This window comes from Zophobas morio, unplaced genomic scaffold (genome assembly GCF_036711695.1).
Source record: "Zophobas morio isolate AGI-343-1 ecotype UQ-CSIRO unplaced genomic scaffold, CSIRO_AGI_Zmor_V1 ptg000004l, whole genome shotgun sequence".
Lineage (NCBI taxonomy): Eukaryota > Metazoa > Arthropoda > Insecta > Coleoptera > Tenebrionidae > Zophobas > Zophobas morio.
The window spans coordinates 4,457,271-4,469,908 of record NW_026972109.1 but is presented as its reverse complement, the minus strand read 5'-3'; the positions used below and the strand labels follow the sequence as shown (position 1 = coordinate 4,469,908).

The window sequence follows — 12,638 nt, the reverse complement described above, 5'->3', positions numbered from 1 at the left end:
AATTGGAAAATCTAAAATTTTAAATATTTAAAAATTAAAATATCAAAAAATTGAAAAATTTAAATTTAAAAATCGAAAAATTGAAAAAACGACAATTGAAAAACAGAAAACCTAAAACCGGGAAGTCGAAAAATCGAAAGATTTGAAAAATTGAAATATGGAAGAGCTGAAATGACAAATCGAGAAATCGAAAAATCCAGAAGTCAAAAATGGAAAAGTCGAAGAACAGAAATATTGAAAAATCCCAAAACTGAAAAATCGAAAAACTGAAAAATGAAAAAAAAACTGAGAATTTAAAGAACCTAAAAATGGAGAAATCGAAAAATAAAAAAAATGAAGTCGAAATATCGAAACCTTAAAAAAATCGAAAAATTGAAATATCAAAATCCTGCAAAATCGTACGATCGAAAAATTGAATAATAAGTAAACTGAAATGAAAAATCGAGAAATCGGAAAATCTAAAATTTTAAATATTTAAAACTTCAAATATCAAAAAACTGAAAAATCGAAAAAGTAAAAAGTCGACATCGAAAAATCCAGAAGTTAAAAATGGAAAAGTCGAAGAACAGAAATATTGAAAAATCCCAAAACTGAAAGATCGAAAAACTGAAAAATGAAAGAAAAACTGACGAATCGAAAAACTGAAAAATCCCAAAACTGAAATACCCAAAATTTGAGAATCTAAAGAACCGAAAAATTGAGAAATCGAAAAATCAAAAAAGTGAGGTCGAAATATCGAAACCTTAAAAAAATCAAAAAGTTGAAAAATCAAAATCCTGCAAAATCGTAAGATCGAAAAATTGAATAATAAGTAAACTGAAAAATCCCAAAACCGAAATGTCCAAAAACTGAGAAATTAAAAAATTGAGAAATCGAAAAATCAAAAAACGAAAAAATGGAAAACTGGAAAAACTGAGAAAATTGAATAATAAATGGGAGTAAACTGAAAAGTTCCCAAACTAAAATTTCGAAAAACTGAGAATTCGAATGTTGAAACAGCAAGAAATTATGGTCGAAACCGATTAGGATGTGTATCACGAATCATGGCTTATAAATCAAATCGTTTCCGAACGCTTAGTCGACATTGGCCTGAGTGCGCTCTGGTTTGTAGATCAAACAAGTTCTCAGGCGACGAACTGTAATTCGTATGACCTGAATTAATTAAAGTAAAACGCGTCGTTAAAAATATTATGACATTTTTTCTATTGTAGTTAGTTTTATTCCTAATTAGAAACAAACACTGTTGCCAACATAAGTCGAGGAGTCCTCAACCGTCATTTAATTTAAACTATGACGCTTCTTTGCGGCACTCGTTATTAAATGCCAAACTTGAAAAACGAAAAACCACAAGATGAATTTTCCACGTAAAGAAAACCAAAATTAGTGTATTTTTTATTACACATTACCTAAAGTACACGTTTTTTACAAAACGTTTTAATGTTAAAATGCTCAACCAATTAATTTCATGATTAAATCTAAACTGATTAAACGTTAAAACACATAAAGTGAAACACTAATCATAAACTATACAATAAAAAACTTATACATTAATTTGCAGACTCACACGCGTCTATCCAATCATTATACACATCCAGTGGCTCTGATAAAAAGTTTATAGTCGTTTGAAAGTCTTCTAAACAAACTCGACACGTTATTCGTGCCGTATTTCGACCCTTATCCCTAAAAAAAACGAAGACAAATTACTACACGTCGGTTAAAAATTTAATACTCACATTTTCACATCACACGACTTTTCATGGTTGCAAAATGGGCAGTTGAATTGCTGGTCTAGGGGCTCCACGGCTTTCCTCTTCGGAGCTGGCTTTCTCTTTGACTTTCTACGTCCCATTTTGGTTTACTCGAGTTAAATAAACTGTTCACTTGTACTGGTCACAACCCACTAGTGTTAAAGGTGGAAATAACCACCGGCTACCACTTTGTTGCACTAAATAACAATCAAAACAAACAACTCCGGCTTGCCATTATGTAAATAAATATGACAGGACAGTGACAGAATTGTCACAGAACTACCAACTTAAAACCGACAACTAGAATTTTAAAATAATTTCGAACGTAACAAGTGTGTAACAAATCAAACAAGCAAATTTTGTTATACACACGTAACCCTAGTTTTTGAATCGTGTTAATAAATTGTTGCAAGCAATTAAATGCAATTTTTCTTTTAATTAATTAATTAATTTAGTGATTTAGTTGGCGTTGGCGACTGCGTAACAATTGTGCCAACCGCCATCGAAAATCTAAAAAAATGACATAACCTCAATTTTATTATTACTCTTACAATAACTTGCAACATATTACGTGAAACTATCGAACTAAAACAATTTAAATCTCTGCAGCTACCTCTTATATACCTTTATTAAAGACCAATATGACACTGCAAGCCGAATTCCAAGCCGTAGTCCTAGCAGCTGGCAAGGGTTCTCGAATGCCTGAAATAACATCAGGCAAACCCAAATGCTTGCTACCAGTCGGAACGAAGCCCCTCGTGTGGTATCCCCTTTACAAGCTACAACAGTCGGGTTTCACAGGTACGAACGCCCCCTTTACCATCAATATTCTACTTATAAAATTACAGACGTAATACTAGTCGTTCTCGAACAGCAAAAAAGCGAAATTCAGAGCGTTCTCGATAAAACCGAGCTTGAGATTAAAATCGAGTATTTCCCGATCAGCGGTAAGGAGGATCTTGGAACTGCGGACTCGTTGCGGATGCTCCATGACCGGCTAAAATCGGACGTGCTGGTGGTTTCGTGCGATTTAGTCTCAGACGTTAGTCTGAAAGGTGTTTTAGACGTGTTTAGAATGCACGACGCGTCAGTCGCTTCGTTGTTTTTCCATTCTCAAGGTGGAGACGGTTTAGTGGTTCCGGGACCCAAATCCAAACATAAACCAGAGCGCGATTTGGTAGGAATCGACGTACAAACTAACAGATTGGTATTTTTAGCATCTGCAAGCGATTTTGAAAGCGAGCTATCGTTACCACGTGCCCTTCTCAAAAAACATACCCATATTAAAATGTATAGTAATCTTGTTGATTCTCATATTTATGTTTTGAAAAACTGGGTGGTTAAGTATTTGAATAGTCAGCAGAGTTTTTCGACTATTAAAGGCGAGCTGTTGCCGCATATTGTTAAAAAGCAGCTGTCTAAACCCCCAAAGGTGACTGAGGGTAAATCAGTTCTTAGTAATTTTGATAGCGAGGATATTTTTAATTTTGCGAAAGAGGACGAATTTAGTATCGCGATAAGAGAAACGTCGTCTTTTAATGATCACTCTGGTGATTTTAGAGGTACTTATCATGGTGATAGTATTAGGTGTTATGCGGTGGTGGCACCAAAAGACTGTTATGGGGTTAGAGTGAACACTCTTCCAAGTTATTGGACTGTTAATAATAAGGTAAGGAGTAATGTGTGTTACAATTTTACTAAATTGTTTTTTTGTAGGTCAACGAGAAATGGGATAAAATCACTAATGGCTTAAGTCTAGCGTTGAAACACCCCAAAATTGAAAATAAGTCATCTCAAGTTGATGATAAATGCGTTATTTGGGAAGGAGCCAAGTTGAATGAAAAGACTTCCTTTAAAAATTCTGTGATTGGGAGCAACACAGAAGTGCATAGTTTTTCTCGCGTTTTTAATAGCATTGTTATGAATAATGTTACAATTAAGGAAAAGTGGGTGCAGTGGGTCCGTATTATGATTTGTTAAAAAAACAATGATTTTAGGGTGGCGCTGGAAAACTGCATAGTTTCAGATGGTGCAACTATAGAATCTGGGTGCCAGATTAAGGGTTGTTTGATTGGTAGCAACCACACGGTACCAGAACAGTCTGAACACAGTCAAGAAGTTTTAACAGACACTGACCGCTTAATGGAGTTTTAATTGAATTCAAATTATTTAAATATATTTTTTTATATAACATAATGCGCTTTTTACATAGGTAACTATAACATGTAAATAAATCTATTAACAACTAAAGCACGGTTTAATTTTTCGTGATGTATCGGATAACGTCGTAAAACACGTCTATAAACTTGTATTTTACGACTTTCGCAAAACGTTTGCCGTTACCTACCGCCAATTATTAAAAAAGTAAAATCAAAACAATTGAGTTCTCTTTTTCCTAATGATGGATGGCTGGGGTCAAACCCAACAGTTAGACATTTAACCTTTAGCCGCCGAAATTGAGGCATCGTAGCATGCGCAATAAAACTCGAATCTGTCTCTGGCAATTGTGTTTTTGGGATTTTATGCCAAGATTTCTCGCTACAGTATAATAAATTCCTGGGAAAGTTTTCCCATAAATATGTGTTTTATTTAGCTGTTTTTAATTTGCGGCAATATTTCAAATGAAATTCTTTTAAATTACGTCAAAAAGTACTAAATACCTGGAATCCTCGAGATTCTTTTTAATTAAATAATTCATAAATAAGACGGATCTCCAAAATTTTGTCGGATTACTTCGAAAATAAAGTAAAAGGGTCCGAGTTTTTTTTCAAACATCTTCAAATGTCAGGCAAAAGTGTTCCCCGACATTCTTTCAAACTACTTCAAAAACCAGACACAAGAAGTCCCCGAGATTCTTTCAATTTATAATTCAAAAACCAGTACAAGAGGTCCCCAAGATTCTTTCAAACTACTTCAAAAACCAGACACAAAAATGGTTCCCGAGATTCTTTCAAAATATTTCAAAAACCAGACACAAGAGGTCCCCTAGATTCTTTCAAACTACACTTCAAAAATCAGTGCAAGAGAGTTCCCCAACATTCTTTCAAACTACTTCAAGAACCACGCACAAAGGAAGTCCGTGAGATTCTTTCAAAATATTCAAAAACCCGACACAAGAAGCTCTCGAGATTCTTTCAAACTATACTTCAAAAACCAGTGCAAGAGGTCCCCAACACTCTTTCAAACTACTTCAAGAACCAGGCACAAAAGAGGTCCGCGAGATTCTTTCAGACTATTAAAAAACCAGACACAAAAAGTCCCCGAGATTCTTTCAAACGATACTTCAAAAACCAGTACAAGAGGACACCAAGATTCTTTCAAACTACGTGAAAAACAAAACACAGGGAACTCCCGAGATTCTTTCAAACTACTTCAAAAACCAGACACAAAAATGGTTCCCGATATTCTTTCAAAGTATACTTCAAAAACCAGACACAAGAAGTGCCCGAGATTCTTTCAATCTATACTTCAAAAACCAGTACAAGAGGGCCCCAAGATTGTTTCAAACTACTTTAAGAACAAAACACAAGGAGCCCCCAAGATCTTTCAAACTACTGAAAACATTAGAGACAAAAGAGTTTCCCGAGATTCTTTCAAACTACTTCCAAAACCAGACACAAGAAGTCCCCGAGATTCTTTCAAACGATACTTCAAAAACCGGTAGAAGAGGACCACAAGACTCTTTCAAACTACGTGAAAAACAAAACACAGGGAACTCCCGAGATTCTTTCAAACTACTTCAAAAACCAGACAGAAAAATGGTTCCCGAGATTCTTTCAAGACTACTTCAAAAACCAGACACAAGAATAGTCCCCGAAATTCTTTCAAACTACTTCAAAACCAAACAAAAGGGGACCCCGTGATTTTTTCAACCTGCTTCAAAAACAAAACACAAGGAGCCCCCAAGATCTTTCAAACTACTTCAAACATTAGACACAAAAGAAGTTTCCGAGATTCTTTCAAACTACTTCAAAAACCATACACAAGAAGTCCCCGAGATTCTTTCAATTTATACTTCAAAAACCAGTGCAAAAGGTCCCCCCAAGATTCTTTCAAACTGTACTTCAAAAACCAGTGCAAGAGGTCTCCAACATTCTTTCAAACTACTTCAAGAACCACGCACAAAAGAAGTTCACGAGGTTCTTTCAAACTATTCAAAAACCCGACACAAGAAGTCCTTGAGATTCCTTAAAACGATACTTCAAAAACCAGCACAATAGGCCCCCAAGATATTTCAAACTACTTCAAACGTTAGACACAAAAGAGGTCAGTGAGATTCTTTCAAACTATTAAAAAACCAAACACAAGAAGTCCCCGAGATTCTTTCAAACGATACTTCAAAAACCAGTACAAGAGGACCCCAAGATTCTTTCAAACTACGTGAAAAACAAAACACAGGGAACTCCCGAGATTCTTTCAAACGACTTCAAAAACCAGAGACAAAAATGGTTCCCGAGATTCTTTCAAAGTATACTTCAAAAACCAGACATAAGAGGTCCCCGAGATTCTTTCAAACTACTTCAAAAACCGGACCCAAAAGAGGCCGCCGAGATTCTTTTAAACTACTTCAAAAACAAAACAAAAGGGGTCTCCGAGATATGTACTTTCAAACTACTTCAAAACCAGACACAGGAAGTCCCCAACATTCTTTCAAACTACTTCAAGAACCACGCACAAAAGAGGTCCGCGAAATTCTTTCAAATTATTCAAAAACCCGACACAAGAAGTCCTCGAGATTCTTTAAAACGATACTTCAAAAACCAGTACAAGGGGGCCCCAAGATCTTTCAAACTACTTCAAACGTTAGACACAAAAGAGGTTCCCGAGATTCTTTCAAACTATTAAAAAAACAGACGCAAGAAGTCCCCGAGATTCTTTCAATCTCTACTTCAAAAACCAGTGCAAGAGGTCCTCAACGTTCTTTCAAACTACTTCAAGAACCACGCACAAAAGAGGTCCGCGAGATTCTTTCAAATTATTCAAAAACCCGACACAAGAAGTCCCCGAGATTCTTCAAAACGATACTTCAAAAACCAGTACAAAAGGTCCCCCAGATTCTTTCAAACCATTTCGAAAACAAAATACAAGGGGCCCCCGAGATTCTTTCAAACTACATACTTCAAAAACAAAACCCATAGGGGTCCCCGAGATTCTTTCAAACTACTTCTTCATAAACAATACACAGAAAGATCTTTCAAACTACTTCAAACGTTAGACACAAAAGAGGTCCTCGAGATTCTTTCAATCTATACTTCAAAAACCAGTGCAAGAGGTCCCCAACATTCTTTCAAACTACTTCAAAAACCAGACACAAAAATGGTTCCCGAGATTCTTTCAAAGTATACTTCAAAAACCAGACACAAGAAGTGCCCGAGATTCTTTCAAACTATACTTCAAAAACGAGTACAAAAGGTCCCTCAGATTCTTTCAAACTATTTCGAAAACAAAACACAAGGGGCCCCCGAGATTCTTTCAAACTACTTCAAAAACGGGACACAAAAGAGGTCCCCAAGATTCTCTCAAACTACTTCAAAAATAAAATAAAGGGGGCCCCCGAGATTCTTTCAAACTACTTCAAAAACCAGACATAAGGATTCCCCGAGAATCTTTCAAACGATACTTCAAAAACCGGTGTCAGAGGTCCAAGATTCTTTCAAAATACTTCAAAAACAAAACACAAGGAGCCCCCGAGATTATTTTAAACGATACTTCAAAAAACCAGGACAAGAAGTCCCCAAGATTCTCGTTCAAACTACTTTAAAAACAAAATACAAGGAGCCCCTGAGATTCTTTCAAACTACTTCCAAAACCAGATACAAGAGGTCCCCGAGATTCTTTCAAACTATTCAAAAACCAGACACAAGAAGTGCCCAAGATTCTTTCAAATTATACTTAAAAAACCAATACAAGAGGTTCCCCAAATTCTTTCAAACTACTTCAAAAACAAAACACAAATGGCCCCCGAGATTCTTTCAAACTACTTCAAAAACAAAACAAAAGGTGCGCTCGAGATTCTTTCAAATTATTTCGAAAACGAGACACAAAAGAGGTCCCCCAGATTCTTTCAAACTACAGTATAACCTCGATAATCCGAATGAATTGGGGAAAGGTGTTCGGATTAGCGATTTGTTCGAAACAGCGAATTTCCCAAAAAGCTGAAAGGGAACTGAATAACAACTTCATACACTACTGAAAATAAATTTCAGGAAATAAACCTTAATTTTATTAAACAGAAATAAAGTAAATATTCTTAACCAACAATGGATAATAGATACATTCGAAAAAAATATTACTCCGTGACCATAAGTACGCTATATTTTTGGAATCAGCACGTCGGGATATATATATATTTCTGATTTTTTTCAGAATTTTTAGACAACTTTTTCAAAAATGAAATTTTACACTATGGTAGTACTTGCCAAATAACCTACCCTCTAAGAAAATAAAAGGCGGGCGGGCCAGGCTAGTATTTGCCAAAATAAGACTTATTTTGACAAATGGCCTACTCTTCTAAGAAAAGGTACTAACCACCCATCCTTTATTTTCTTAGAAGAGTAGGTCATCTGCCAAAATCAATTTTATCTTAGCAAGTATGAGACTGATTTTTGCAAATGACATATCCTCTAAAAAATAAGGGTGGGTGGGCGGGGCTAGTACTTGTCAAGATAAGATTGATTTTGGCAGATGACCCACTCTTCTAAGAAAATAAAGGGTGGGTGGGCGGGGTAGTATTTGTCAAGATGAGACTGATTTTGACAGATGACTTATTCTTCTAAGAAAATAAAGGCTGGGTGGGTGGGGCTGGTACTTGCTAAAAATAAAAAAAACTTAAAAATCAAAAAATGACAAATTGAGAAATTGGATAAATGAGAAATCGGAAAATCATATAACTGTTTAATCTGAAAATCAAAAACTGAAATATCGAAAAATTGAAAAAAAAAAAACAAATCTTATAAAATCGAATTCCAAATTCCAGTTTTCATTTTTCTTTTTTAGTTTTGAGATTTTTCAACTTTTGAATATTTCATTTGATAATTTGTTTGACAATTTTGCAGTTTTTAATTCCAATCTTTTGATTTTTCAAATTTTAACTTTATAATTTTGGAATTTTTTGGTTTTTAATTTTTCAAGTTCTCAAGTTAAAATTTTTCCTTTTCGCGATTTGTCATTTTTCGATTTTTTTTAACTAAAAGAACAAATTTATTCGAACCGAAATTTTGAAAAATCGAAAAATCCAAAAATTAAAAATTAGATACAAAATTTTCAGATGTTTTAAAGTTACGGTACGGTAAACATGGCAATCGCCAATCAAAATTACTTTTTACTCCCTTCCAAAAACTCGGTGACAAAATCAAAAATCGAAAATTAAAAAAAAAATACATCGATTTTCTCGATATTTTTAAAAATCGAATAATTGAAAAATCGGAAAACTGCCAAAATTGTAGAATTAAAAAATCGAAAGTTTTTTTCAGTTGCCCAGAGAAATCAAAAATCGAAAGACAGGTCAAAAAATTGAAAATTTAAAAAGCGAGAAATTGAAAAATTCGAAAGTTGAAAAATCGAAAAACTGAAAAATTTGGTGGTACTCCCTACGATAAAACTGATTTTGGTAAATGATCTACAATATAAGAAAACAAAGGGCGGGTGGGTGGGGCTAGCACTTGCCAAATAAACCACCCTCTAAGAAAATAAAATGCGTGTGGGACTCATTTTGGTCAATGACTTACTTACTCTTTTAAGAAAATAAAGAATAGGTCATCTGCCAAAATCAGTCTTATCTTGGCAAGTATGAGACTGATTTTTGCAAATGACATATCCTCTAAGAAAATAAGGGTGGGTGGTCGGGGCTTGTACTTGTTAAAATAAGACTGATTTTGGCAGATGACCCACTCTTCTAAGAAAATAAAGGGTGGGTGGGCGGGGCTAATACCTTTTCTTAGAAGAGTAGGTCATTTGCCAAAATGAGTCTTATTTTGGCAAATAGTAGCCTGGCCCACCTGCCTTTTATTTTCTTAGAGGGTAGGTTATTTTATTTATATCCAGTTTCGACGATTTTCAAAATTTAAATACTTTTTCTTGTAGATTGAAATATAACAATTTTTAAAAATTTCAAAAAATTCAATACAACACCTACAGAAAGAACTTGCGTCATTTTTGCAAGTAAGTGCATGTTTTCAAGTTCAATTCGGATTGCAGAGTTTTTATTCGGATTAAAGAGGTATTGACTTCAACTAGCCTCTATCTCCTAGATTTTTTTGTGGAGTTTTAAGTAACTTAAGGAAAATCTGCATTTTTTAATAGATTATGAAACTTTTTGCTTTTTTTTAAGAAAATAAAGGGTAGAGGGTATATCATTTGGCAAAATCAGTCATATCTTGGTAGATACTAGCCCCAAAGCCACCCACCCATCCACCTTCTCCTTTCTTAGTACTTGCCAAGATGAGACTAATTTTGGCAAATGACATACCCCCTAAGAAATTAAAGAGTAGAGGGTATATCATTTGGTAAAATCAGTCATATCTTGGTAGATACTAGCCCCAAACCCACCCACCCATCCACCTTCTCCTTTCTTAAAGGGATTACTGTATAGTCGTGGGTTCGGATTATAGAGCTTATACTGTACTTCAAAAACAAAACAAAAGGGGCCCTCGAGATTCTTTTAAACTACTTCAAAAACCAGACGCAAAAGAGGTCCCTGAGATTCTTTCTACCTACTTCAAAAACCAGTACATGAAGTCCCCAAGATTCTTTCAAACTACTTCAAAAACCAAAGACAATGAGCCCCCGAGATTCTTTCAAACTACTCCCAAAACAAAAGTGGTATGTTAACCCAAACATCCCGCCTTAAATTGACATGTGAAAAAAAATTGAAAAACCTGCAAAAATTTGGCCTTGGCTATGGTTATCTAATAAATGGAACGTTGTGTTCGTTTTTTTTTTTGTGGCGAAATGCGTAAAGATGCAAAGTGTGGACCCCAAAGTTGGAAAAGTACCGCTAAATAAAACACAAAATATATGGAGGACACAAATCGTTTATTCCTCCAAAAAAAGCTGGCAGAGCGTTATAAGAGTGTGGCGATCGAACTATATCAATTTCTCTCTAGAGCAGAGTAAAATTACCCATAGATGGCGTTGTAGCACGAGCGGAGTTTGGGGCTCCTGGTTGTGGCTGTCCTCCCACCACGACGGTGATTCTACTCAATCGGCAAGCACATGCCGCTCAGCACCCCTCTACCACAAAGAAACGTGCCGCGATAACAGGCCGTTATGGTCCCAAACTCGTGGTTGGAAATCCCGGCTATTAGGACAAGCCGCCAGCGTCACGTCATCCCGACCGCTCCCCTGACTTCTACTCTAGATCCGCGTTATTTGTGCAAATGGCGCGATAAATCCCGCCAGCTCGACTAGGAACCGCGCCCTCCGCTTCTGCTATTATTTACCTCAATTCCATTTAAATGTTCGCTTTCTATAACTCTGGTATTAAAATACAATCGACTTATGAAATTTTAAACAGCAAAGAATTCTTATCTGAGATCAATATGATGGAAGCATCAATCAACAAAATATTTAGTAAAGATTTATACAAACAAAAAAAGAACTTGTGCGGACAAAGAAAAACACGTGAGGTTAGGAACTGTAGAGCATACATATTTACGTTCAATTTAAAGCATACAGCCAAGAGAATTACTGAGGCTAAAATTGTGAGATACAGAAAAATTGCAAAGCTAACAAAATTACATATTTGGCACACTTTATCAACGATTTAAAAAAAGAATATACATGATGTTAAATGATGCCACACTTTATCAACGATGATCCAAGTGACTGGTTACTTAAAACAATTAGCTTTGAGAGTTTATATCGTGAAAATGCATCCCTCGTCGCGAGAAATATGTCTCGATGATGTCCAGAGGATAACTGTCTAAGCGGAAAATTTAGTCCCCCGTCACTCAGTGCAAGATATTGTGAATCCTAGCGCACTTTCCACGGTCCATTTCTCAGAGTGGGACAACGTCAGGTTAGTTTAACTGCCGTAAATGAACCATTAGCAATCTTGTGTGAGGAATTAAGAAGTGTTATAATGTAACACTTAAGTATAAGCATTCAGAAACCTTATTTATAACTTGATAACAAAGTATGAGACCTGACTAAGTGAATTTCATGAAATCGCCTAGCAAGTGCTTTATCTGAATAATCTATTATCAAATTTGCATCACGTGTTAGCGTGTGGCGTCCTCATCGTTACGATTAATTTTCGTTAAATAAAAGCTTCCGCCTTTTTCTAACTACCAACCAATTAAACTTAATCTAGTTTCCTTATCGCGTGCTTTCACTCGCCAAAACAAAAAAACAACCACAAATTCCCTAGCAGAGCTACCAACTACCCAAAAATAACTAAACGTGCACATGGTTGCGTGTGTCAAACTACTTCAAAAACTTCAAACTGTATCTTCTGTAAAAGAAGTTTTAAATGTAGCAAAATTTCACGAATTCAATTTAGGAACAAGATCTCACGTCATACAACTCATCAAGTAGATCACAAGACAACATTTATTTAAACCTGAATGAACGAAGTTGTAACGGAGGAATGTGGCGAGCTTTTTCTATGAACGTCTCCCAAATAAGGTGGCAGGCGTTGATAATTTATTATCACGAAATAATAGTTTTGTAAATTAATTTATCATCAATTTTTGCTTGCCTCAGGATATGACCCGCCTTTATGAAAACCACAACGTGAACAACCGGTGAGCTTGAGCCTACTTACCTATAAATGTGGATTTTTACAAAGTCATAAATCTAATCAAAACACATTGTAACCGTGTTTAAACACTGAAACTACGTAGTTTCACATTGTTAACAAGTATCTTTGTCAAAATAAACGGAATTTAC

General features: G+C 35.4%; 2 protein-coding genes across 2 annotated transcripts; one reads left to right on the top strand and one right to left on the bottom strand.

Annotated features, from left to right (window-relative positions):
- Window positions 1–1,379: 1,379 nt before the first annotated feature.
- On the bottom strand, window positions 1,380–2,028 carry LOC135138142 (transcription elongation factor 1 homolog). Its single transcript, XM_064068032.1, has 2 exons — window positions 1,734–2,028; window positions 1,380–1,680 (listed from the first exon to the last, which is right to left on the bottom strand). The coding sequence occupies exons 1-2, from the start codon at window positions 1,847–1,849 to the stop codon at window positions 1,548–1,550; spliced, it is 249 nt and encodes an 82-aa protein (XP_063924102.1). The 5' UTR covers window positions 1,850–2,028; the 3' UTR covers window positions 1,380–1,547.
- Window positions 2,029–2,131: 103 nt separating this feature from the next.
- On the top strand, window positions 2,132–3,998 carry LOC135138135 (translation initiation factor eIF2B subunit gamma). The gene is made up of 4 exons (XM_064068019.1): window positions 2,132–2,549; window positions 2,597–3,417; window positions 3,465–3,694; window positions 3,746–3,998. Exons 1-4 carry the CDS (start codon window positions 2,390–2,392, stop codon window positions 3,900–3,902), a joined length of 1,368 nt encoding a protein of 455 aa, XP_063924089.1. The 5' UTR covers window positions 2,132–2,389; the 3' UTR covers window positions 3,903–3,998.
- The last annotated feature ends 8,640 nt before the right edge of the window (window positions 3,999–12,638 follow it).